This window comes from Triticum aestivum, chromosome 3A (assembly GCF_018294505.1).
Source record: "Triticum aestivum cultivar Chinese Spring chromosome 3A, IWGSC CS RefSeq v2.1, whole genome shotgun sequence".
Lineage (NCBI taxonomy): Eukaryota > Viridiplantae > Streptophyta > Magnoliopsida > Poales > Poaceae > Triticum > Triticum aestivum.
The window spans coordinates 41,044,445-41,071,471 of record NC_057800.1 but is presented as its reverse complement, the minus strand read 5'-3'; the positions used below and the strand labels follow the sequence as shown (position 1 = coordinate 41,071,471).

Genomic DNA, 27,027 nt, shown 5'->3' with positions numbered 1-27,027 from the left:
CTTTTTCTTTTTTCTTTCTAGAAGGACTAGGTGCACTAGTGTTATATCTTTGTGAATCTTGTTCAATTCTTTTAGGGTGTCCCTCAGGATAAAAATGGTTCCTGATTCATTTTACCTCCTCTAGTTGCAACTCTAACAGCAAAGTCATTCATATTATTATTCATTTCATCAAGCAATTCTCTTTGAGATTTAGCAACTTTCTCTAATTGAGTTTGAACCATAGAAGCATTCTTTCCAACACCTCTAACATCATTTGATATTTTAAATAACAAGTCACTCAAGTGAGCAATCATATCAGAATTGTATTTCAATTCTTTCATAACATTTGCATTGAAGTGATCTTGTTTTCTAATGTAGTTTTCAAACTCATAAAGGCATTGACTAGGATGCATATTGTGAGGATTATCATTATCATTAAACTTCATAAGAGAATTTACCTCTACCACCTTAGGCAGTGGTGGTGTATTAAGTCCATGTATTTCTTCAATAGGAGGTAAATTTTTAACATCCTCAGCTTTAATACCTTTTTCCTTCATAGATTTCTTTGCCTCTTGCATATCTTCGGGACTGAGATATAATATACCCCTCTTCTTTAGAGTGGGTTTAGGCGGTGGTTCAGGAATAGTCCAATCATCATAATTTTTCAATATTTTATTCAATAATTCTTCAGCTTGTCCAATAGTTCATTCCCTGAAAACACAACCAGCACAAATATCTAGGAAGTCCCTGAAGCGTTGGTTAGTCCATTATAGAAGATATCAAGTATTTCATTTTTCTTAAGAGGATGATCAGGCAAAGCACTAAGTAACTGGCAAAGCCTCCCCCAAGCTTGTGGGAGACTATCTTCTTTAGTTTGCACAAAGTTAAATATTTCCTATAAGGCAGCTTGTTTCATATGAACAGGAAAATATTTTTTAGAGAAGTAGTAAATCATCTCCTGGAGACTACGCACACAACCAGGAGCAAGAGTATTGTACCAAGCTTTAGCATCACCCTTTAATGAGAAAGGAAATAATTTGAGAATAAAGTAATAGCGAGTTTTCTCATCATGAGTAAAAAGGGTGGCTATATCATTCAACTTAGTAAGATGTGCCACAATAGTTTCAGTTTCGTAACCATGGAAAGGGTCAGATTCAACCAAAGTAATTAACTCTGGGTCGACAGAGAATTCATAATCCTTATCATCAATAAAGATAGGTGAAGTAGCAAAATTAGGATCACATTTCATTCTAGCATTCAGAGATTTTTCTTTATACTTGTGTAATAATTTCTCTAGATCATCTCTATCATTGCAAGCAAGAATATCTCTAATTGTTTCTTCACTCATAACATAACCTTCTGGTACCTTAGGCAATTCATATCTAGGAAGGCTAGTTCTAGCAGGTGTTTCAGGAGATTTAATTTCGAGCTCATCATCAGATTCAACAACATCATGTTGTATAACTCCAACAATTTGTTTATCAAGAAATTCACCAAGTGGCACATAATCATTATCAAGCAAGATACTAGCATCATCATAAGCATCATTCATAGTAGAGGTAGCATCATCAATAACTTGCAACATATCAGAATTAATAGTATGTGGTGGAGTTGCAAGTTTATTCATAACAGAAGGTGAATCTAAAGCAGAACTGGATGGCAGTTCCTTACCTCCCCTCGTCGTTGAGGGAAATATCTTAGTCTTTGGATCCTTCAGATTCTTCATAGTGATAGTATGATAATAATCCCAAGTGACTCAACAAATATAGCTATGCTCCCCGGCAACGGTGCCAGAAAAAGGTCTTGATAACCCACAAATATAGGGGATCACAACCATGTTCGAGGACAGAGTATTCAACCCAAATTTATAGATTCGACACAAGGGGGCCAAAGAATATTTGAAGGTATTAACAGCTGAGTTGTCAATTCAACCACACCTGGACATTAATTATCTGCAGCAAGGAATCAATAGCACAGCAATATGATAGTTTTGATAGTAGTAGTAGCAGCAATAGTAACAGTAACAGTGATAGCAGTAATTTTGTAGCAAGTGTAACAGTGATGATAGCAGTAGTAACTTAGCAGACACAATATGAAAAAGTTCGTAGGCATTGGATCGGTAACTTGTTGGATGATATTCATCATGAGACAGTTATAACCTAGGGCGATATGGCACTAGCTCCAATTCATCGATATAATGTAGGCATGTATTCCGTAAATAGTCATACGTGCTTTATTAAAAGAACTTGCATGACATCTTTTGTCCTACCCTCCCGTGGCAACGGGGTCCATATTGGAAACTAAGGGATATTAAGGCCTCCTTTTAATAGAGAACCGGAACAAAGCATTAACACATAGTGAATACATGAACTCCTCAAACTACGGTCACCACAGGGAGTGGGCCCGGATGTTGTCACTCCGGGGTTGCCGGATCATAACACGTAGTAGGTGACTATAACTTGCAAGATCGGATCTAGAACATGGATATAATGATGATAACATAAACGGTTCAGACCTGAAATCATGGCACCCGGGCCCAAAGTGACAAGCATTAAGTATGGCAAAGTCATAGCAATATCAATCTAAAAACATAGTGGATACTAGGGATCAGGCCCTAACAAAACTAACTCGATTACATGATGAATCTCATCCAAATCCTCACCGACCAGCGAGCCTACGAAGGAATTACTCACTCCCGGTGGGGAGCATCATAGAATTGGCAATGGAGAAGGGTTGGTGATGACGAAGAACGAAGATCCCCCTCTCTGGAGCCCCAAACGGACTCCAGATTTGCCCTCCCGAGGAAAAATAGGGCTTGGAGGCGGCTCTGTCTCATGGATCGCGATAATTCTTTCTTCCTCATTTTTCTCTCCGAAAATAGGAATTTATAGTGTCAGGGTTGAGGTCTGCGGGGCCACCAGGTGGGTACAACCCACCTGGCGCGTCAGGAGAGGGGGGGCGCCCTGGTGGGTTGTGCCCACCCAGGGGCCCCTCTCCGATAGGTCTTGACTCTAGAAATTCTTATTATTGATATAAAAAATCCTTGCAAAGTTTCGTTTCATTCCGAGAACTTTTATTTCTGCACGAAAACAACACCATGGTAGTTCTGCTGAAAACAGCGTCAGTCCGGGGTTAGTTTTGATTCAAATCATACAAATTAGAGTCCAAAACAAAAAGAAAAGTATGAGAAAAAATAAATACGTTGGAGACATATCAATTACTTACTTATATATTGACCAATGCATATATATTCTCTGCATCTATGGGGCTAATTAATGTTGATATGTCATGCTAGCGAGCGCATTGTTGTGATGATATAATAGAATTAATACAAAACATATAGGCCTCCTTTGGTTTGTAGAATTTTTGTAGAAATTCTATAGGATAGGATTTGCGAAGAAAAAATTCCTTTGAAACCCTTTGGTTTGTAGGAATAGATTCCTATTCCTATGTAGGATAGGAATCAATCCTTCACGTTTTGGAGGAAAAAAACATTAGCCTAGACTCAATGGAAAAAATCATATCCTATGCACCAAATGACATCTCTTTCTCTATAGCAATTGACATGTATGTCATCTCACTTCCTATGTTTTTCCTATTCCTATAAAATTCCTATCCTATGAACCAAAGAAAGCCATATCCTTTCTAAGATTTGACTGCTATATTTTGCTTGCCGGAACTAAATTAATGGTTGACAGTTTATGTAGAACGTGGGACCAAAATGTTAGCAGCCGTTAAATAGAGATTAACCATCAGACTGAAAGCCCCTCTCTCTCTAGGATCGACTTGATCTCTCCGCTACCCTTTGTATTTGATATCCCTTACGATGTTGTGCCAACATCATTTTTTTTTTTTGAGGTATTGTGCCAACATCATTGCCTACTTGTCAACTCGCCCTCCAGAAAAAAACACATCGAACACCCCCTGGGTGGCACCTTGCGACATCCTAAATGTGTTTCTTTATTCTATCTTTTCTAATTCTGTCATACGACATGATCACTCTATCTCAAACCAAATGGAAGTAATTAACATTGATGACGAGCACGTTGTTGTGGTGATATAATTATACAATTAATTCAATACATAAATCTTTGGGTCAACAGTTCATAACTAGAAACAACATTAACATATACTACCTTGTTCTTAAATATTAGACGTTTTTGTAGTTCAACTGACTGCAAAAAATGCCATATATTTAGAAACAGAGGTAGTATATATTTCGAAGTGTACAAATATTGCTTGTTGCCATCTTTAACCAGTACTATTTCTTAGCCCGATCGCTTCAACGACGCTTATAACTAAGCAATAGGGCAGCAACAGTGGGTTTTGTCGATGCAGACGGCTCCGGGGAGTGGCTGGACGCAGAACTTCTTGCATCGCTGCTCGGTGCAGTTTGGGAAAAACCTCGAGAAGCACTTCCCCGACACGGGGGAAGCGGTGGGCTTATCCTTCTGCATGTGTGCATACAAAAACAATAAAAAATATTATGAGTTTCAAATCATCTGTCCGATCTTGACAACGTACGTCGTGAATAAATGGCAAAGTTAATCAACTGACCTCTTTGCGGGCGTCGCACGAGGAGAGGAGAAGGGTGGCAGCCATGACCACGATGAGGGCGGCCACGACGAAGCTCAGGGAGCTCGTGTTCTTCTTCATTATCGCCATGGTGTGCAGTACAAGATGAGGTGCTACACCTACGTACGTACTTACTACAGTTCTTGCCTTCTTTGTGTGTTGATATAGGAGTATTGCTTGCGTCGCTCTTCTCTCTCTATATAGTACTTGGCGAAGAGTTCTACTCGATCATGAGCATGGCATGTTGCCTAGCAGTCGTTCCTTCCAAGTTTCAATCACCCTCACACCAAATGCATGGTCCAAATCTGTTTTTCTTTGAACAGTGATCCAAACCGGCGCATCCATATGGCCGGCCCATGTAGCTCTCGGTCGCTAGTCAATTTCGTTAGTTTTTTCATCTCCTTGTACACTTCACCTCGGCTCTTCCTGCCTGCCCGGTAAGGGAGAAAACCATCTCTCGCCTTTTTTGATTTTGAAATAGTCGAACAAATAGAAGAAAACGTTGGTTCTCAAAATGTTAGCAATTTTTTAAGACTTCCATAAATTTGAAAAAAGCTCACGATGCCAAAATAAAGTTTGTGAATTTGAAAAAAGTTCCTGAATTTTAAAAGTCTGCGAAAGCAAAAAAAAAGTGAATTCGGAAAATTCTGCAAAGTCAGAAAAAGTTCACAAATTCTAACGAATTTCACAGAAAAGTTCATGAATTTATAAAAATATTGTTAATTAAAAAATAGTTCAATTTAAAAAATTATGTGAAGTCAGAAAAAGTTCACGAATTAAAAAAAATAAAAATGGACCGTGAATTTTAAAATTGTTTGCAATTCTAAATAAAATTCATGAGTTTGAAGAAAAAGTTCATGAAATTAAAGGTAAAATAAAGAAAGAGAAACATGAGAAAAAAAGATAGAAAACCTGAAGAAAATGGAAAAGAAAAAAACAGAAAAATCATTCGCAAGCTTGCTTCAGAAGCTTTTCAAACCTTCCGTGACGAACGTAGTGCAGTACCTAAATGGGCTGAAAGCCCTATAACCGACGCCTTAACCGCTAAATAGGGTTCCTCCCAAAATTGCTAGCCGTTTTCGTTCCACCTTACTCCCATCGCGAACAAAAATCAAGGCCTATCTTTCCCAGTCCCAACCTTTAAGCTAACCTGGCATTCGGCTCGCTCTAACAGGCTGGATCAATAAATACGAGTTGCTCAAATCCTTTGTGTCACTCAGTGCAGCTCAGTCGTTGAATCGCACAGGGGAATAACCAGAGAGACAAGAGATGGGACGGCCCATACTGAGCATATTATATAGTGCGAGCCAAGGAGTTTTGTGAACCTTCTATAAGGTTCGTTGAATGAGTTTTTTCTGTTTGTTTTTTTCATTGTTTTTCCTATTTCATTTTTGGTTTTTATTTTTATGCCTTTTTTAATTTTTTTCATTCTTCACTTTTTTAAAATTTCACAAAGTCAAAGAGAGTTCTTAGTTTTAAAAAATTGTTTGTCTTTTTCCAAGAAATCACTAATTTCCTAGTTTTTTTATAATTTCAAAAAATCTACCTTTTAAAAAAATATTCTTCCTGTACAAAAGAATGTTTGCAATTTTGAAAAATATATTAAAAGTGTTTACTTTTTAAAATCTCTTGACGTTTAAAAAAAATTCACTCATTTTAAAAATGTTCGCATTTTCACAAAATGTTAAAAGTCTTGATTTTTTTTTTCTTTTTCCAAAAACGTTCGTAATTTCAAAAGAATATTCAACTTTTTTAGTTTTTTAAAAGTTTTATTTTTTTTAACAAATATCATATTTTCTAAAAATGTGCTCAAATTCTCAAAAAGTCACACTTCTCAACATTACTTTTCCCACGTGTTTTTAGAAAAATCAAATGTAAAGTACTAAAAAAATGACCGCAAGCACGCAATGTGTCGCCCGCAGCGAGCCCTACCACAGCTTGCCAGCAAGTGCAGCAAGTATTGCATGACCCAGTAGCTGCGGCTCGCCTGCTAACATCATGTTACTTTTTCTGTTTTGTTTTTCTTCCGTTGTTATTGATTTTTTTGTTTTTTTTACTTTTTATATTCAAAGGTATATATATAGCGGCGGTGACATCGAAGGAGAAACCCTAGCAGACGGTGGTATCGGGGGTCAAAGGAAGGGGAAGAGAAGTGATGACCTAGGTGGCGGCCGGGGAAGCTTGGCTGTCCGGGGTTGGGCACGCCCCAGATCTGGGAAGCTCTCTGCTTTGGGAGAGGAGGATTTGGAATTGGCCAGGGAGAAGATGCTCGAAATTTCGTGCACTTTCTTGCTACATGTCATGTCTCACTCTCGCTGATAAGTGGGCTCAATGTGTGCAAAACTAAATAAATGGTGCGGGGAAGCCAAACATATGTCGCCCTGCTACCAAGCTTAGGTGAATTTGTTTCAAATTCTTTTTTGCTAGAAAATGATATTTTCCTAGGGTATACTGTTCAGGGCATCTCCAACACTGACCCACAAATTCCTCTGGTATATGTCCATTTTTGTGTCGGGACGTGGTCCGCGAACATCATACAGGAGGGAGCCATCTAACGCTAACTTTACAAAGTATCTGGCCGGGAGGAGAAAAAGTATGCGGGGACCATGCATGTGGTGGGATATTGTGGTGTGGTGTCCAGTTGGGAGGAGAGATAAGAGGGGGATCATGCATGTGCGGAGAGAGAGAAGAGAGGAGGACTAGGCAGAGGCTTTTGGTTGGTCAGGTGGATGTCCGGACTCCGGTATAGCTCCCCCATATTTGTCTCCACTTTGTAAATAAATGTACATCCGGACCACTTCGCGGACCGATGCAGAACCGTGTTGGATTGCAAAAGTGAATAAAAGTGCCTGGTCGAACATATACTGGAGTTTTGCGGGTCTCCCCTGGAGATGCCCTCATGCCTTTTCTTTCCCTTGAGGAGGCCAATGAGCTCTAGGTAAAGACCATGGCCCTAGGTAAAATGGTAGTTTTTAGTAGTGTAAATGTGTTTCTTTATGCTACATTTCCTAATTTTGTTGTACAACTCTAGTTACAACTTACTTATATATTGACCAATGCATATATTCTCTCCATATATGGAGCTAAGTAATGTTGATATGCCATATGCCAACGAGCACATTGTTGTGATGATACAATAGAGTTAATACAAAACATATATCCTTGTCTAAGATTTGACTGATATATTTTGCTTGCAAGAACTAAATTAATGGTTGATAGTTCATGTAGAACGTGAAACATTTCTATTTTTGATTGTAAATTAAGGTTATATGTAATTCATATCCCCTCCCCAAATAGAAAAAAATTGTCAATCCTTGATGAATTTATTTAGGGGCTAAATAGGAAAATCATTAACGAATGTGTAGTGGAAGGGAAGTGTAGAGAGACTTGCATTCTGGGTGAAGTTTGAAACAGTAAGAGAACTTGCTGCATGCTCATGTCCATCTAGTCGATAAACAACAAACTTGTATGCGATAGTGCTGTCAACACGCAGGTAACACACCATGTTTGTTCAAGCTTCATTACTTTCGATATGTCTACTAATAAGACACACAATGATATAATTGTTAAATTTTTTTGCCGAAAAAACTGTTTTACAAAGATTTTAGAAAGAGTCTGATCTCTTGCTTATATTATTGACATCTCCATTTCCTCCTAGATAACGGGACAACAACAGTTATTGTCGTCATTGCAGAAGGCCGCAGAGACCGGCGGCATGTCGTCGCCGCCGCAGAACTTCTTGCATCGCTCGTCCGTGCAGTCCGGGAAGTGTTTGGAGTAGCACGAAGCCGGCAGGGGAAAAGCACGCGGCTCAACTATCTGCATATGCATGTAAATAAATGAACGATAAAAATATGCACAAATTAGATATCTAATCTGAAAAACATGTGCTCCAACTTCCGATCTCAACGACGGCGACAATGCAAATTATATATAGCAAATTTAACTGACTAACCTGTTTGCGGGCGTCACACGAGGAGAGAAGAAGGGTGGCAGCCATGACCACCATGAGTGTGGCCACGAAGCAGCACAGGGCACTCGTGTTCTTCTTCACTATCACCATGATCGATTTACAGTAGAGGAGGAGGCTAGCTACGCTTACGTACTGCAGTTCTTTTTGCTGTGTTGTTATTTGAGATTTGTTGTGTTGTTTATATAGACCCTGTAAGTACATTGGTGTGCCTGCCTAGCCAATTATAAGTATGAATTAAATGTTTTAATTGACGCTTTAATTCAAGTAAGAAATAAATGGATATATATCCTTTTTTACAGGGAATGGATATATATGTCATGTATGGACACATGGATAGATACTACAATCATTTGATACAGAAAACGCCATGCAGGACGGAAAACTATTATAAAGAACACCCTTGGACCTATTCTCAAAATTAAATTCGTAATCTGATGTGCTACCTCATCATCTATTATTAAAACTAAATATCACTCATTATCTATTGTCAAAACTAAATATCACTCATTAGTACTAACCTTGCTTTATCTATTCTTTTCATCCTGATACTGCAAATTAGATAGCAGCATAGAAATCAGGTAATCTCTTGGGGAAGGACCACGTTAGCTATGGTTATCCCGGACAGTTGTTGGAGCAAGGATATGAATGCCATCTAGTCTTTTTTTAGCATTCTTAATAAGGCATTTGTTAACTTTTACCTGTCTAAGGTATTTTTTCACTTCCGTTGTGAGAACCGCATCTTGGTTGTATCATTGTATGACCCTTTGTTATATTTTACTTGTTGGATTCATTGTGTGTGTGTGTGTGTTTGTTATATTTGACTTGTCGGATTCGTTGTGTGTGTGTGTGTTTGTTACATTTGACTTGTTGGATTCGGTGTGTGTGTGTGTGTGTGTGTGTGTGTGTGTGTGTGTGTGTGTGTGTGTGTGTGTGTGTGTGTGTTCTGTGTAATACCTGTCGTTCCACCCACATGGCGTATGTGTCGTGACATTCACGGTGTGTTTGGTGGACGTCCTGGGGTCAATACTACACATTTACCACCAGAGGTGGTAGACATGTATAGTGCCACTTTTGCTCGGTTACACCCGCCCACGACATTGCATGGTTGCAACGATGAATCATTGACGTGAAATTCTATATCATGTGACATGTAAAAAGATTGTGCAGAAACATCTCTATGTCACTCAGACTTCGAAGAAGAGCGAAACCAAAAATCTGAGAAATAAATGTATACACAGTTTCACGGCTCTTCACCTACACTGCCCAGATCTAGCCCACGATAATGAAATGGTCAACATGCTCAGATAAAAAAAACACTTTACAAGAAGCTCCCTGTAACTGAAAAAAGAACAGTGAATTTTCGTAATTAGCAAAAACAGAAGGTACAATATAGACAACACATACACAATCTTGCAGTTTGCTTTACCTTCTGCCGTACACATCCTCCAAAGCTTGTGGACCATACATTTTATGAAAAAGATCTTGCCACTGAAAATGATTCAACATGAAAGAAAACTGTATTAGAGGGTGACAGTCTGTATAAGGATCTTAGCGCAGTCAATAATGTGGAGAATGGCTATTTTTTGGAAAAATAATTCCGTCTCGTCCAAAGTATTTAGAAGTACATAAAAAATCTAAAGATCAAATGTGAGTGTCAACTTTTTGGTCCTTTCAAAATAGTTTATATGCTAGCATGCAAGCTTTTTCGTAGAGTCAAACTCATCAGATCTTCTATAAGTTGAGGTTGGCGTCCCCTGCATCCAAATAAGTGATTCTAGATCTTTGACGAGCCATCGTTCCATCCACTGAACAAAGTCCGAGCAGCTTCCTTTAATTCTCTTGAAGCCATGTCCCAGAGAAATGGAGAGTGCAACTGTCTTTCACTTGATCCAGTCGCCCAGACAAATTTTTCTTTAATATTACCAAAGATTTTGGCACTCCAGATTTGAAGAGTTTTATCTGTGATGAAACTGATCTTGCGACATAGTCCGGTCAGCGGGTCAGAAATAGCACAGAGGGCTGGATTTGACCGCGCCAAGGAGTCCACATTTCCCTGGATAACCAACAAAATTCAAAACGTAATCTGCGACAGCCAACAACTTTGTGAACTGTGGCGAGAAGCAATGGGCAGTGGCTGGATGTGGTCGAGGAAATTCCTTGGAGAAAACTGTCCGGGAAGAGATCATGCCACGCCGGAGATGCCAACATGCGATCAATCTTGTAGAGAACCGTATATATTGTTGCGTTTGTCCATGTGAAAGCACCGCCATTAAGGTTAACATCATGCAACATAACATCACTAACCACTTTATTGAACTTACCCATCATGCGCCTATTAAGGTTGCGATTATTCTTATCTTCCGCACTAACAATCAGGTGTTCTCATAGCCTGAGAGGAGCCACGGTCCTGAAGCACTTGATCTTATTGTTCTGATCTCATTGAGGAATCGGATTTTATCACAATCCTCTTGGGGGCCATAAACCGAGCAATTACCTAGTAATAATAAAAGAAAGTATGTCCATATATGTGTACCTTTTGGAGAAAGGCATGTCTACCATCACGTGCATGTAGCGGCCATTGATTTTCTTGAAGATTCGCATACATTCACTGACTACTGCTTAGTTGGTCAGACTCTTCTCTCACTACTGTTCTAGCAATGCTTCACCATCTCATGCCAGTATTTTGTTTTATTCCCAAGTCTAAATATATTTTATCTTTTCAACCAGGCGTTCATTTTATGATCCATTTGCATATTTGTGTTTATGATGACGACGACTTTAAAACGAGACCACTTTTGATTATATGTCAACAAGTTTTAAAATTCACGATGGTTCACTCTGGAACACGATGCCCCCAAATGGAACTGGATATAAACTACTCTTAGTTACTAACTTTTACATACAGTATGGAACAATTTAAAACACACTAACACACGATGAAACACGTAGGTAAACAGTGTAACATTATGATACACTACGAGAACATGGCTAGCCATACTGAAACAATAAAACTACTTATGCGGAACCGAATAAAACATTATTGATTTTTGGTAAGATCTTGCTGAAAAAACACATTTATGTAAACATAAAGTAAAAGAAAAATTTATTTCAAAATATATCAGGCATCTATTTGTTTGAACGAAACTCAGTGACTAAAGAATAGCACATGCTAGGGGATAGAAAAAACACTATAGATGATACAATGGACCCACAGAACAAGAATAAAAAATATATGTATGCATGCATGCACACGAGGTCCCGTGTATGGTGGAGAATCCTCTCTCGTACCTTTTGAGGACTCGTGCACGAGCACGACATGCATGGCGTTGTTGTTGGGCGGCAGCTGCAGGCGGAGCGGCATCAACTTGCTTGTGATGGGGTTGCGGGAGCAGATGATCACGTCCTTGAGCCCCGTGTCCTCCTGCAGTCTCTCCAGCAGCTCCCCAAGGCTTGTCCCGTTGAATAGGAACGAGCGCCCCTCATCTCCCTCACGCACATACCCACTGTCATCCGCAATATGGTAGTGGATGTGCCGCCCCTCCACCTTGTGCACCGGCACCGAGAAGGAGTCCGCCGACTGCATGCGTCCGCAAACACGATATATGGAGAACCAAAATTAGCAAAAGCGTAAGTCGGTGGCCCACCATTGGGTTGTTGGACTCATCGTGCAGGAACAGGTGCGCGTACGGACCTCGAGCCTCGAAAAGCCGACCGGGGGCGCTAGGGATCCAGGGGGAGGCGGCGGGGGCTGCGCTACGACCGGAGTCGATGTACGGTGGTGCGGTGGCGCAGGAGGCCTGAGCGCTCCCGTCGGCAAGGGAGCGGGCGAGGGCGAGGGCGAGCGAGAGTGTGGTTTGTAAGGTAGAGGAGGAGAGTAGGCGGTGGTGATGGGATCCGAGCATCGAGGCGGGTGCACGAGGACCTGCACGATCTCGATGCACCAGACGACCCAGCCGGCATGGCGGTGGTGTGGGACGTCATGGGTCACGGAGTTGCGCAACGGCGGGAGGCCGCCGTTGGCGCGGAGGAAGTTGCCGTAGCGGGTCTGGAGGCGGGCGTGCCTGCCTTCGCCGACGGGGACCCACTCGACGGAGGAGTCGAGGCGGTGGGGCAGCGTCTGGATCACCTTGCGCCCGGTGACGCCCATGAGGATGGGCTCGTTGGAGGCGGTGAGGTAGCGGCCGTAGCGGCTGCGGAGGCGGATGACGCCGGGCGCGTTCGGCACCAGCTCCACGGTCCACCGCGCGTTCGGGGACGCGGCGTTGCGGTCCTGCAGGACGTGGGACTCGTCCTCATCGGCATACATGTACTTGTTTTGGTGGCTCCGCAGCCGCACCGTCTTGGCGCGCTCGAACAGCTCCATGCGCGCCTCGGCCCGGCGTGACGCTGTCGCGGTCGGTGACCCTCGCCTCACGCGCGTTTGTGGTTAGGGAGGGTAGGTTGCCGATGTGGACGACGGCTGCCGCGCGCCGCGATACGCCCCGGGCGTTGCGCTACGCCGCGCCACAAACCTGGGACTCTCGGACACCCAATATAGCGTTTCCTAACTCATCGAAGCCCTTTGCATGTGCATGGCCTCTCTTTCTCTTTTTTCCTTCTCACACAACACATGCATGCCTGCACTAACACATGCATGCCTACGTTATCTTTTCCCTCTCCTCAAACTTCATTACTTTTACTTTTCTTTTGACAGTTTAGATGATTCATATCTTAAAATCATTTATTAAAATATATATTTGAACTAACGTCAAGATCTTTAGAGCAAGAGTAGTCTTAGATGATTTTTAACACATACTATTTGTTAACTGAAATTGAAATATGATCTTTTAGAAGCTTATCAGTGTTTTCAGTGATGAAATTTGCTGGAAACAGTGAATGATTTTTCATTTTTATTTTAAGGTGCTAAACAAACTGAATAAAGAGTTGAAGAACTTTCCCAACAGTGGGCCTGCACTTTGTTAGAAAATTAAAGAACTTTGCCAGAACTGAAAAACTTTATAACACTACTAGGGAAAAAGCCTAGCAGCAGCGAGGGTTTTGGGCCTCTCAGTAGCGCGGGTGCCGGCGCTACTAATAAGGCGCTACAACTAACGTATAGCAGTAGCGCCTGTTTTCCCATGCTACTGCTATACATGAATAGCTGTAGCGCTCTTTGGGAAAGGGCGCTACTGATATTATCTGCAGCGCTGTTTGCTGGGACGCGCTACTGGTAAGGAGACGCTACTGCTAAATTTCCCCCCTCGCTACTACTAGTTTATTTATTAGTTTTTTTCCTGCATATTTGTTTTGTATTTGAATAGGCTTTATAAAATAATCTTTAGCATATCATACACATACAAATGTAATCATAGCTTATACATACAATTAGTCTCATCAAATCATGTCATCATCATAATTATCATCCAACACAAAGTGGTCTCTCGTCATCATCTCGAAAATAGCGATACAAGTCTCGATTACTTGCAAATACATCGTCATCCATCTAAACAATGATATACACGAGAAGAGCTATCACTTTGAGAACATGAGTTCGTATCCCTCTCTCGCATTAGCGTGAACCTAAACTAACTACTGCGTGTCGCTCGGAAACCGGAAACCGGTACACCTGGGCGGCCTGACACTCCGGCCACTTGTCGTATATATACTCCTGGCGTAGCACTTCTTCGCCATCTATGATCTATGCACCTGCATCATCACATGAGTCGATGATATGCAACATATATAGTTGAGCAACAGAAAGAGACAGACTTGGCAAAAATAGAAACAACATATCATAAGCATAAATAACAAAGTTCATCGTACCCCAAAATGCCCTAACTAGAGTGATTTTCGCTAGTCGAGGAGGAGGACGGTTTAATTACATCACAAATAAAGTTTCACCGTGCATAACTCAAAGTTTTGTCATACAGAAAGTATGGACTAAATGGACACATTGTCATGTATCGACAATCACTCCAACATGTCGTTCCATCCATCCAAGTCAGGGAGATAGTCCCCGAGCCTAGTGAAAGGCTTCAGGTCGAGACACTGAGAGGCTATCCATATTCGGATGTCTTCCCGCGACATTTGTCCTTCTCCGTAGAACATCCTTGTTTTTCTGACGACCTCCTTCATGATGATTTGGGCAAGTTCGCGCTGGATGTTATAGAACTCAGCTCGAAGTCGATGATCCTCGATATCTCCTATGTCCTTTGCCCATTGCAGAATATGGGCATCGCCGGAAGAAGGTGCCATGCGAAGGTTCTGGTGATCCCATCTGTACTCCAGCATGTGGTGTAGGACATAAAATCCATCATTAAGAGAATCATTCGGTTGCTGGATGCAGCAGAAGTCGGTCTTATGGCCGAAGGCGACCCTGCCGCCCCTTATCTTCTTGCCCCTGACCTCTCCACCCATTGATTGGTAGTAACACATAGCACTGTCGAGAACATCCTTGATGTGGGTGTAATCCTTTTTGTGAATGTTCTTCGGCGAGTCCAAGTAAAGAGCGTGGGAGAATCGGGGGTAGAGGATGATGAGGATGGCGCGCCCGCCGCTGCGCAAAATAAGTCCTCAAATTAATTAGCCTCCACCGTGCAAATGAATGATTGAAATCGAAGGACGAAGGATAGCAGTGCGGATGACTTACACGGGATGATTAGGCACGAGAATCGCCCCCTTGTCCTTATTGGCGAGCATGAAACTGACGATGTAATCCCTCGCGTATTCACGGTGATTTGCGCAGACTCCCAAGAAGCCCTCGTGCATGTAGTACGGGTCAGCGACACAGATATGAGATATCTGCTCAACCCCGATGATGTAGTTCATGTGCAAGGCATAAAGGCGGACAAACGTAAAATCCAGCTTCTTCACGTGAAACATGTCGAATATGTAATCGAATCGGAGGAAGAACTTATCGGCGGGGAAGCTGTCGACGTACGACATTTGCCGCGGAACATTAATCACGTAGAGTGGGTATCCTGGATCTTTCGAGGCGATGAGGTCTTTCTCTACCCGCAGCACATCGTCATGAAGTCTCTTTAGATCGCCGAATCTGTCCCGTAGCGCTGTTGCAGGTAGGATTGGTTGACCGGGGATATGCCATTTATCCGCATCGAGGATATCTATACGGTCCTAAAGTCGAGGCTGCTGAGGCGGCTGGATCATAGAAACAGCTTTTTTTGCCTTTCCTCGCTCTCTTCCCAAACTTCTTTACTACCGGAAGGTCGTCCATAATATGTTGAGACGGCAATTCAGGCACTGACTCATGACGCTCAAACCCTGAGGAGGCGCCAGTATAGACATACTGTTCAGCAGCGCCATCGTCATCCTCATCCTCATCCATGGTGACGTCATCAGCGACTAATGAAGCCTCCTCCTTACCCCGTCCGCTATCACCCAACTCGACACCCGACGCTAATTGGGTAGGTGGGGTATTGATGTTCATACCTTGCTGAGGCTGCGTGCTCATGGGTGTGCTCCTGGCCACCTCCAGACGAAGCAGACTCTTTGGCCACAACAGGACCCACCCAACATTGCAACAATCACCAAGCCGCCGCGGTGTCTCGTCGTCATCCCCCAGTAGTACTGGAGGAGGCAAATTCTCGTGGCCCGGTTTGACACTGGCCACGGAAACCTTGAAGACGTTCGGGGGGATCGGCCGGCTGTGAAACAATGGTTCCTTTGGCTCCATTATCGTTGCCTTCCCCACGTCCACCTTCTGGTCGCCGATGGTGTATAATATGGTGCACGGGGTTTTGTCGGCCTGCAAAGAAAAGTCTGTGACGTGAGACATCCGAAAGGCAACGAAAACGGGATATTATACATTTATATTGAAGGGGGCCGGTGTGACAGATACGTTGAGGACGTCGAGCTCAGCCAAAGACGAAGCACCGCCTAGCACGTCCGGTGCGTGAGCCGGTGCGGGAGCAGGTGCACCTGCAGGTGCTGGTGCAACGCCAGTCGAGCTGCTCCTTGCCAAGAAGTCAGCAAGGGAAAGTCCGCTACATTTTTCTCTGGATATTGCCTGGTCCAATTGAAAACGGCCGGAACCAAGGTAGTAGAAATATCTACAGCCACCTTTTTTGCGGCAGCTACCGCTGTTGCAACTGTCTGAGTTGATTTCTTCTCAACCGCAATCTCAACCCTCTTGTCGATGTTTTCTTCATTTAATCTCCATCTTTCCTTTCTCTCCTCCGTGGTCTCACGGTAGTACTTCTTCCACGTGGCGCCGTCTCCGACACCATGCACGCGTCCATACGACGGTCGATCCACCGGTTGTCGTTTCAATATGTTCAACGCCCGGTTGAATGGAGTGTCCCACTTGGGCCTCGCCAATGCCTCAGACGGCGAGTCGCTTTCGACCGCAATCCTGTGCTGCAGTCGAATTGATCAGAAACTAAAATTACTAGCAGTCTTATGAACTCCGTAATGACCGGTGTTGTCTCGTAAACCTTTTTCACTGGGTCCCAATGGTGCCGGGCCCTGAGGACGTCACGCTCCTGCTGGACGGTGAACTCCGCCAAGGGGTCTGCGATGCCCAGACTCGCGGCTTCCGCGTCCTCCTTGGCCCATTTGGACCTCTTTCTGCCGTAATCACGGCTTCCGAGGTGGTGGCTCCCAAAGTTCCTCTCTTGAAGCCCCTTCATGCACTTAGACTTTTTTGGCATCTTTGGCCTCGCAAGCCTCCTTGAATATTTGAAACCGCTCTTCCGTGATTGTCGGATTATCCTTTACAATCTCGGAGTAGGGTTCCTTCTTGTCGATGATCCTTGCTTTCACTCGATTTTTCCAGGCGGCCAACGCGTCGCTAAACTTGGTCATGGCGTGTTTGTTTATCTTCTTCATTGCCGGGTCCTCATCTGAATCTTTATAATCATTCTCATTCCGGCCCGGGGACAAGAATATCTGGTGAAACTTCTTTAGGAGGGAGCTCCTCATATTTTCTATCTTCTGTAGTTTCTCATCGTTGATGGTGGCGGTTGTCCATACGATGCAGCCTATTTGATTGCCGTAGCATCGAGGCGCTTCCTCGGGCACCGTTGGCTCAAAATTTCCGTCGTCCACCTTCGTGACCACCACTCTAGTAGTCCTGAGTTTGTTAGGAACCCGTTGCCTCTTTGCTTTCGGTTCTACACCGGCTCCACTCCCCGAGGCAGCACCGGTCTCAGTCTCAGCGCCGGTCTCGATGCCGGTCCGAGTCTGAGCGCCGGTCTTAGTCTCAGCACCGGCCTGCGTGTCGGTCTCAGTCCCCGATGCCACTGGTGGGCCCAGCAATAACATCGGTTGATCGTCGGTAAGGCTAAAAAATTCATCTGCCGCCCGGTAGGCATCGTCGCAATCACCAGAACCATGTCCTTCATCGTTGCTAGCCATGTTTCCTATTATTAAATCTAGTCAATTAATTCTAGACCTAATAAAATGAATAATGACATAAAAAAGGCCTATTGTTTTGCAGGAATGTTGACTCCTTCCTGATGCGGCAAATCACGGGCACTCGATATGTCCTAGTTTGTAGCACAAGTCATGCCGAAATTCACGGAAAATTTCGGCATGACCTTTGCTAAAAAGTGGACAAATCAAGAACCTGAAATTTGCCGGAAAAAAAATGAATCAACAATCCGGCAAAACATAGGCCACTAAGCATCATTCCCTGGAAACAGTGTCCAAATATACACGAGCAACCACATGTCCAAATTTCGCAAGCTAATTCAAAAACAAAGTGTAGAAGAAAATTCATTTAACTACTAATAGAACAAAATTCAGTTAACTTTAGTGCTCTATAATGATGAAAGGAAAAAAAAATTAGTTAACTACTAATTTCATTCATTTAGGTTATTCATTTAACATCACCTAATTAACCTACTGTACCACTACTACTAGCAGCACTACTAACCTAATTAACCTAGCAAAACTCTAGTGCCCTAACTGAAAAACATCTAATTAACATCTACTAGTACCACTATTGCCCTAACCTAATTAACATCTACTAGTATCACTATATACTATACAAGCAGCATCTACACTAATTAAACCCTACTGCCCTAACTAACTTTTGCTCTACTAATTTTGCTCTACTAATTTTTTCTCTAAAATGCAGAGAGAGATGAGTGAGGGGGAGGGGTGGGGGACTTACAGAGAGGGGAGAGAGGGCGGGCTCGGGCACGGGCAACGGCGGTCCTGGGCGGGCTCGGGCGGCGGTGAGGTGGAGGGCGCCGACGGTGACGTCGAGGGCGGCCTCGGGCGGCGGCGGTGAGGCTGAGGGCGGCCTCGGGCGGCGGCGATGAGGATGACGGCAGCCTCGGGGGGAGACGGTGAGGTTGCGGGCGTCCATGCCGGCAGGAGACGGCGGCGAAGTGGGCGACGACGAATTGGGGAGACGGCGGCGAGGGCGAGGGATTTGGGGAAAAAGTGGTGGCCGGGGGGGGGGGGGGGACCGCTGTTTAAGTGAAACGTAACGATAGCGAGTTTCCGGAAACGCGCTATAGCTATGTTAGCTATAGCACGTTTACTGAAACCCGCTACTGCTATTCCTTTCTCCCTTTTTCCTTTTTTTATTTTTCTTTACATTTTATTTTTTTTCTTTCTCCTTTTTCTATTTCTTTCATTTTCATTTACTTTTCTACTTGTTTTTCACTTTATTTTATTTTTGTTAGCAGCAACGCCTTACACGTAAGCGCGCTACAGCTAAGGAGCGTAGCAGTAGCGCTGGGCCAGTATACGCGCTACTGCTAGGTTGGGCTAGCCATGTGCGCCCAGTTCAAACATAGCAGCAGCGCTTTTCGCCAGTACGCGCTACTGCAAAAGTCGTAGCAGTAGCGCGGTTTATTTACGCGCGCTGCTACTAATTAGCAGTAGCGTTTGATTTTGTACAGCGTTACTGGTAACATTCTGTGTATAAGGTTTTCCCTAGTAGTGTAAACAGCTTCCCTGAACTTTAATGAAAATTTTAAGGAACTTGTTTGAGCCATGCACACTTTAATTTTATCTTGGGCTCGCAATTTATTTTGAAATTTGTGGTGACATATTAATCTTAAAAACTATTGATGAATTTAAAAAAACGTTCTTGGATTTCAAAAAATATTAATAAATTTGATAAAATGTTCTTAGATTTAAAAATGTTCTCGGATATCAAATAATGTTGAAGACTTAAACAATGCTCATGAATATAAAAAATGATAAATTTTAAAAATTATTACTGGATTTCAATAAATGTTCACGGGTTAAAATTATTCATGATTTCAAAATATGTTCCTAGATATCAAAAAATGTTTATAATGTTCTCAATTTGAAAATACGACCATGAAGTTTAAAAATTGTTCTCATATTTCAAAAGGTTCATGATTTTTTAAATTTGGTATTTCAAAAAGTTAACGAAATTAGAAAAAAAATAAAAAGAAAAGAAGAGGAAACTGGAAAAAGCAAAAATCGAGAAAACCCAAAGAAAGAACACATAAAAAACCAAAAGGTCTGGTTGAGGAAACCGTTGGAAAACCAAAGAAAAGACCATAGAACAGACGAAATTGGCCGACTTACTACCGCGAGCGGTGGTGCGCGTTTGGTCTCTAGATGTAGGTTCGCTACTTAGCTCATCAAATAGACGGCATATTGTTGTGGGGCTAAATTAATGTATGTTTTTGTCAATCCTTGATGAAATTAATGTGGGGCTAAATAGAAATATAGTTAACGAATGTGTATTCGAAGTGTAAAGAGACTTGCATTTGGGTGAAGTTAAAAACACCAAGAGTACTTGCTCGCATACTCATGTCCATCTAGTCAATAAACAAGAAACTTGTTTGTGCTTATGCTGTAAACACGCAGGTATCAACCATTTTTGTTGAAGCTTCATTACTTTTGATTTGTCTCCACATACACGAACCAACGAGACATACAATGATAAAAATCGTTACGACAAAAATTGTCGGAAAAGCTGGTTTACAAAGATTAGAAAAGGTCTGATCTCTTGCTTATATTATTAGCTTCTCCATTTCCTCTTGGATTACTTCAGCGGCGCTTATAATTAACTAAATGGGACAACAACAGTTGTTGTCATCGTTGCAGAAGGCCCCGGGGACCGGCGGCATGTCATCGCCACCACAGAACTTCTTGCACCGCTCGTCGGTGCAGTTTGGAAAGTGCTTGGAGTAGCACGAAGCGGGCAGGGGAAAAGCATGGGGCTTATCCATCTGCATATGGGTGCAAGGAAACAAACGATGAAAAAAAAGCAAAGATTAGATATCTAATCCGACAAAATTGCTTCATCGTCTCATCTCAACGGCGACTTTGCAAATTAAATAGAAAATTTAAGTGATTAACCTCTTTGCGGACGTCGCATGAGGAGAGAAGGGTGGCAGCCATGACCACCATGAGGGCGGTCACGAAGCAGTGCAGGGCGCTCGTGTTCTTCTTCAGCATCACCATGATCGACAAAGCAAAGCCAGACCAGAAAGCGAAAAAGAAAGTTAAATAAGCGACAGTCCCCAGACACGAATGCATGCATGGCACGCACAGCGCATGTATACGCTCAGTTGAGAAGCTCGAACAGTGGCTCGAGCGCCGCCTGCGCCAGGTCAGCAGCGGCCACGGCTGCCGCCGGGAAGCGCTGGTGCACGAAGGACAGGATCAGAAGAGCCACGGCGGCAACCCAGAGCAAGAACCCGGTGACGGCGTCGGCGCCAGCGTTGCTGCTCGGAGGGGGCGTGGCCCGGAGGAGGAAGGAGACGGCCAGCAGCATGTACGCGTCGGCGTAGAGGCGGAGGCGGCGCTCCATGTTGTGCTGACCATCGTCGACGCCGCCGTAGTACTGCTGTGCCGTCGCTAGGAAGAGGTTCCGGAGGAAAGCCGCCATTTCTCTGACTTGTTAAGCTGCACTGTATACCGGGCTGTTGGGATTAGTAGACACAGTTAGGGTCAATCGTATATATAGCCCACATGATGTTGGAACGATCAAGTACAACGAAGAGCGTGTAGTCTGACTTGGAGCTCATTGTTTAATAGAGTTGAATTGAGTGTGATGACAGTTTGTACCCGACAATAGTTGATTAATTGCCAGGGTTAAATAGATATATTTTTAGATGTTGAAGGTAGCATAATTTTTCTAATGTGCCTTTTGAAACTTAATTAGCTCGCGATTCTCTGTGTCGCACATGAACACATTAGTTTCCGAGCTGGGTTTTAGTTCACATACTACTGCATTGAATATTTATTTTGAATACCTCTAAATTGTATGATTTTGGCTGTTTTTATTTTGCAAACATGTTTATGTTTTAGAAATGTTAGTTGTAACCTTCTTGTAAACTTGAGTGAGCAGAGTGAGAACCTATATGGTTGTCCAGCTTGGAGTACTCCCGGTGATCCCAAGTTTAGAAATCCTACGCTAGAACTCATAAATATAGTAGTTCTAAAAAATGTAATCCCCCTGTCTCAAAATATAGCGCGTATTAGATTTTTTTTCTTCAAAGTCAAACTATGAACATTGACCATGTTCTAAATGTATACGCTAGGTTTGTCATGAAACGTTCTTTTCATAGTGTATATTTGGTACTGTACATATAGATAGCTTTCTCTCTAACTTGGTCAAATCTTGACTTTTGTGAAAATCAATGTGCAAATGCAATATGGGGCCGAGCGAGGGAGTATGGCATGAACAAAAACTTGTATCAGTCATGTTACAAACCTTCAAAACCAAGTTGGAAGGACAATCTTTGAAAGAAAACAGATCATAGAACCATGAACAGTAACTCATTTAAATTCATTTATAAATTGTCCCATCGTTGCTACAAGCATTATTTTATTTTTCTCTTTTTAAAAGGGCATTGTTATATTTTTTTTCTCAACGAGACAGATTGCCTTTTAAGTGAAGCCTTGGCACGAACATGTTGGGGTCCTGAAAACAGTCTCTTGCAAAAATGTAAGAAAAGCTTGCGTACAAAAACCCCAAGGTGGTCGTACCCTTCGCAAGGCTGCCCTTTTAGACAGATTGCCTTCGGATTTACATTGCAGTGTCATAATGCATACTTATATATTAGTGTTGAGAATTTTTACAAAATTGTTCTTTTTTGCCAAAAGGAACCCCAGACTACATTGAAATTAGCAGTGGTACAAAGCACCCCAAGAAAAAGGAAAATTACAATCAACACCCTGGGGGACCAATCCAGCAACCACTAACACGGGATGAGGATGCGCCGCCGTTGGCGTCGCCACCGCTCCCTCCCGGAGTAGGTGATAACCTTGATCATGCGCACTGACTGCTCACGGACTGTTGACGACGGGAAGTCACTATCCTCGTCCCTATAAGACCAGCACGCCAGAGAAAAGCCAGATTGACAGAGCATCACCACTCGCATAGGCATGTGGAGCGACGAACATGTCGGGACACCTTTACCGACGAGAAAAAGCAGAACCAGAGTCCATGAACCTTTATCTTTCAAAATTGTTGCTAAGCTATTTAATACACATAGCACCTCATCTAAGCACTTTTGCGTTGAAAGAGGCCTAATAAACCCGAACAAGGAGAGTACTAGTTGTACTAAGTCTACGACACTAAAGCTAGTCATAGTGGGGAGTAACTTAGACTAGTAACATGCATATGTTACTAGTCTATGTTACTACCTTCATAATGGAGAGTAACATATGTGTGGTATCATGCAAGACATCATTTATTAAGATGTAGACTTATTTTTCCTTGAGATGTGTTATGTTACAGTAACATATTCCCTCCTTCTGAAAATATTTGTCCTAAAAATGGATAAAATAAATGTATCTATAACTAAAATAAGTCTAGATACAACCATTTCGAGGACAAGTATTTCCGGACGGAGGGAGTATTATGTTACTCCAAACACCTCTCTCCTCATTAAGTACATGCCACATAAGCAAACTTTTCTTGGGGTGTGTTATGTTAGTTGCTAAGTTACTCCCACTATTAGGCTAGCCATAGTGGGAGTAACTTAGGTAGTAACATAGCATATCCCAAGAAAAATTTGTTTACATGACATGGAGTTAATGAGGAGAGAGATGCTTGTGGTAACATAATATGTTACTGTAACATAACACACCCCGAAATAAAATGAGTTTATATCTCAATTAATGAAGGCTCACATGTTACCATCCATATGTTACTACCCATTATGAAAATAGTAACATAGACTAGTAACATATGCATGTTGTCTAAGTTACTCCCCACTATGACCAGCCTAAGTAGGTGCTATGTATTCGCAAAAAGGAAGTTGCTATAAATTAATGCTTAAAACAGCTTCTCGTGGACTCGTGGTATCATTGTAAGTCGAGTACTAAGATCAAATATTCTCTTAAAAGAGATCTTAAGTCTGCTACATATAATAACCGGTATGTACGCACTGATCAATTTGAATTTGTCTGCTTAAAGATGCTCTCGATCCACATGCAGCCGGTGGCGCGGCCGTGACGCGAGTGCCCAACCGTCGCCCCTACCTCATCCGAGGACGACAAGCGTGACTCAGCAAAGTATTTAATTCCTATATAAGTATCTCTGCTTCTAAATGGGAGTGCGGTAGCCTGATATTCTGATTTATTTTCGTCTAATCTTTTTCCTCACCTCGCCCATCCCTTCACATTGAATTTTTTTCCCTCTCGTTAAAAACCAAACCCCATTAAATAAAAAGATCTTGTTTCATGCTTACTTTCGCACGTGTTGATTCAAATTAATCACGTAAATAATAGATAATTCAGAATTCAGAAATCGCATCATATATATGAGACTTTCTAAAATACATACATAAAATTTTTCTCAATAACCTTTCAAAACAAAATCAGATATTTCTCAATAACAAATCGCTGATCCCGCACACTATGTCATTTATTATTATCATTATGTCTACTACCCTTCCGTCTAGGTGTATAAGTCACCTTACGAAAATTAAATAATCCCAAAACACTTAGGCGCGGTGCATTAACTCCCACCCCGTTTCTTATTTCTTGACATATCAACCAATAAAAGATGTGGGCATGCATACTTTCAATGACTTGAGACTATCAAACACGACATGTAGTGGTTAGTTCATTTCATGCAATGCTATTAATTAGCAAATAAATATTAAGTTCTCTTGTTTTGCTCTCCTCCTTAGTTACGGTGCATAACCTAACATGAAACACGACATGTACCTAGACGGAGGAAGTATTAATTAACAATCATAAGTTTGTAATACAACAAAAATAACATATCTTTTTATGGGGGTATGCATCCCCGCGCCCGTGAGGAGGAGCCGCCGTGGCCGGGCCTGACACTGGTGCGATGCTCGAGAATGCTAGGGCATGGATCACGGTGTCGAGGACGGCCGTCGCGGAAGGCATGCATCTACTGTGGCGTTCGTGGACACTGTCATATTATATATATTTTTTGTTAGTCATACGGGGAGCTGATACGTTTATTTTGCATTATATTTTTCTACTATTATTTCTACTGTTTAAAGTTATATTTCATGTTTTTTTGTAATTTTAATGCCTTTTCTCTCTCAAATTGCAAGTACTATCATCAAAGGGAGATTGCCGGCAACTGGAATTCTGGACCTGAAAGGAGCTACATAAAAAATAGCTATTCTCCGGACCTCAAAATGACCTGAAAATTTACGGACATTGATTCTAGAATGTATAAAAAAATACTAGAAGAAAAATATACCGGAGAGGACCCACCATGGGCCCACAAGCTCAGGTGGCGCGCCTCCCCTAGGGTGCGCCATGTGAGCTTGTGGGGCCCATAGAAGGCCTCCGAAACCCATCTCCTGCTATATGAAGCCATTTTCCCTAAAAAAAATCAGTAGATCATTTTCGAGACAAAGCGTCGACGTCTTGAGACGGAACCTAGGCAGGAGCACTTTTGCTCTCCCGTGGAGCGATTCGCCGGGGATATTTCTCTTTGAGAGGTGGAAATTGAAACCATCATCATCACCAACGTTCCGCTCATCATGGAAGGACTAATCTTCATCAACATCTTCACCAGCACGATCTCATGTCCAAAATCTAGTTCATATCTTGTGTTCAATCTTTGTCTCAAACCTTAGTTGGTATTATTAGTATTGTTGATTACATTTTATAGTTGATGCTAGTTGGTTACTTGGCGCAAAATTATATTTTCAGATTGTTAATCATATATTATTGTCCTCTGATCATGAACATGAATATGATTTGTGAGTAGTTCCGTTTGTTTTTTAGGACATGGGAGAAGTTCTGTTAGAAGTAATCATGTGATGTTGGTTTTTATTCAATGTTTGATGATGTGTTATGTTGTTCTTCCTCTTATGGTGTCATGTGAACATTGACTACATGACACATTACCATGTTTGGGCCTAGTGGACAGCATTGTGAGATTAGTTTGTAGATGATGGGTTGCGGAAGTAACAGAAACATAAACCCCAGCTTATGAGCTGTTTTGTAAGGGGCTGTTTTGGATCCATATGTTCCATGTTATGATTAGATTTATGTCAATTCATCTCTTGTAATTGTGTTTTCTTTGCGAGAGGGGGTAACCATAAGTAGGTTGTTTGCTCAAGTAAGAACAACACCTTAGCACATGCCTACCCACACAACAACTGATCAAAGCAATGAACGCGAGTCAATGAATCATAATGAAAATAACTAGACGAAATTCTCGTGTGTCCTCGACAACGCTTTAATCACTATTAGAAGTACTTCTGACTTGTCCTTTGCAATAAAAATGATTGGGCCACCTTGCTGCACCTAGTTAATATTGTTACTTGTTATTTCCTACAAATTATCTTGCTATCAAACTATCTGTCAAACTACTTTGCAACACTTGCAGAGAATACCTTGCCGAAAACCGCTTATTAATTACTTCTGCTCCTCGTTGGGTTTGACACTCTTACTTATCGAAAGGACAATTATTGATCTCCTATACTTGTGGGTCATCAAGACACATTTCTGGCGCCATTTTGGGGGAGTGAAGCGCTCTTGGTAAGTGGAATGTGGTAAGGAGACATTTATAATACATGCTAAATTTTATCTTTGATTCTCACTACGCAAGGCAATCCTTTGAGAGGCTTGTTCGGGGTATCTTCATCACCAGAGGAAGTGGTAAGAGATTTCTGATGGAAAACCCCGATATGGATTGATGAATTTGCATGGTGCGCCTTCACTTGTTAATTAGTAATTTGTAGATGATTTGCTCTTCTTTGTCAACAGTGTTTTGGTTTTTGAAATGCAAAAAATTGGAATCTCTGTCTTCCCACGTTGTGTTCTCCCTTTGTATGGGAGCAGGGCTCACTGCCGGGGATCACAAATGCATCACATCTTGCCCTTTTGTTGCAACATCATCGGTTAATGACATATGATGAAGATTCTCAAAGACTGTACTGGCTAGAATCAAAAATACTGGTGACAATTTTAAAAACTTTTCAAATATGATGAAAACATGTCAACTTCTCAAACCAAAAAAATCTTTTATTTCCATCATGCACCATAAACTGGCCACAAATAAGAGACTTTTCACTATTAACAAGCGAGAACCAGTCCAAGGTACACCCTCTGTG

At 42.2% G+C, this 27,027-nt stretch overlaps 3 protein-coding genes and 1 long non-coding RNA gene across 4 annotated transcripts; all 4 read right to left on the bottom strand.

The window, feature by feature from the left end:
* Positions 1-3,985: 3,985 nt before the first annotated feature.
* On the bottom strand, positions 3,986-4,745 carry LOC123057793 (uncharacterized). The gene is made up of 2 exons (XR_006426959.1): positions 4,537-4,745; positions 3,986-4,430 (listed from the first exon to the last, which is right to left on the bottom strand). It is a non-coding gene; the product is annotated as an uncharacterized lncRNA (long non-coding RNA).
* A 3,463-nt stretch (positions 4,746-8,208) lies between these two features.
* LOC123056707 (uncharacterized) lies at positions 8,209-8,757 on the bottom strand. Its single transcript, XM_044480007.1, has 2 exons — positions 8,510-8,757; positions 8,209-8,373 (listed from the first exon to the last, which is right to left on the bottom strand). The coding sequence occupies exons 1-2, from the start codon at positions 8,726-8,728 to the stop codon at positions 8,209-8,211; spliced, it is 384 nt and encodes a 127-aa protein (XP_044335942.1). The 5' UTR covers positions 8,729-8,757.
* A 985-nt stretch (positions 8,758-9,742) lies between these two features.
* LOC123057792 (uncharacterized) lies at positions 9,743-13,014 on the bottom strand. The gene is made up of 4 exons (XM_044480685.1): positions 12,219-13,014; positions 11,816-12,104; positions 9,954-10,015; positions 9,743-9,865 (listed from the first exon to the last, which is right to left on the bottom strand). The coding sequence occupies exons 1-3, from the start codon at positions 12,888-12,890 to the stop codon at positions 9,996-9,998; spliced, it is 981 nt and encodes a 326-aa protein (XP_044336620.1). The 5' UTR covers positions 12,891-13,014; the 3' UTR covers positions 9,743-9,865; positions 9,954-9,995.
* A 7,515-nt stretch (positions 13,015-20,529) lies between these two features.
* Positions 20,530-20,926, bottom strand: LOC123057791 (uncharacterized). The gene is made up of 2 exons (XM_044480684.1): positions 20,822-20,926; positions 20,530-20,691 (listed from the first exon to the last, which is right to left on the bottom strand). The coding sequence occupies exons 1-2, from the start codon at positions 20,924-20,926 to the stop codon at positions 20,530-20,532; spliced, it is 267 nt and encodes an 88-aa protein (XP_044336619.1).
* Positions 20,927-27,027: the final 6,101 nt, after the last annotated feature.

Excerpts from the sequence above, each read along its gene's own strand:
- LOC123057792 (XM_044480685.1), bottom strand. The coding sequence starts at position 12,890 with ATGGAGCTGTTCGAGCGCGCCAAGACGGTGCGGCTGCGGAGCCACCAA. Across the intron at positions 12,105-12,218 it reads TCGGCTTTTCGAGGCTCGAG|TCGGCGGACTCCTTCTCGGT; the intron begins GTCCGTACGCGC and ends GGACGCATGCAG. Across the intron at positions 10,016-11,815 it reads CGTGCACGAGTCCTCAAAAG|TGGCAAGATCTTTTTCATAA; the intron begins GTACGAGAGAGG and ends AATCATTTTCAG.
- LOC123057791 (XM_044480684.1), bottom strand. The coding sequence starts at position 20,926 with ATGGTGATGCTGAAGAAGAACACGAGCGCCCTGCACTGCTTCGTGACC. Across the intron at positions 20,692-20,821 it reads CATGCGACGTCCGCAAAGAG|ATGGATAAGCCCCATGCTTT; the intron begins GTTAATCACTTA and ends ACCCATATGCAG.
- LOC123056707 (XM_044480007.1), bottom strand. The coding sequence starts at position 8,728 with ATGTACTTACAGGGTCTATATAAACAACACAACAAATCTCAAATAACA. Across the intron at positions 8,374-8,509 it reads CGTGTGACGCCCGCAAACAG|ATAGTTGAGCCGCGTGCTTT; the intron begins GTTAGTCAGTTA and ends ATGCATATGCAG.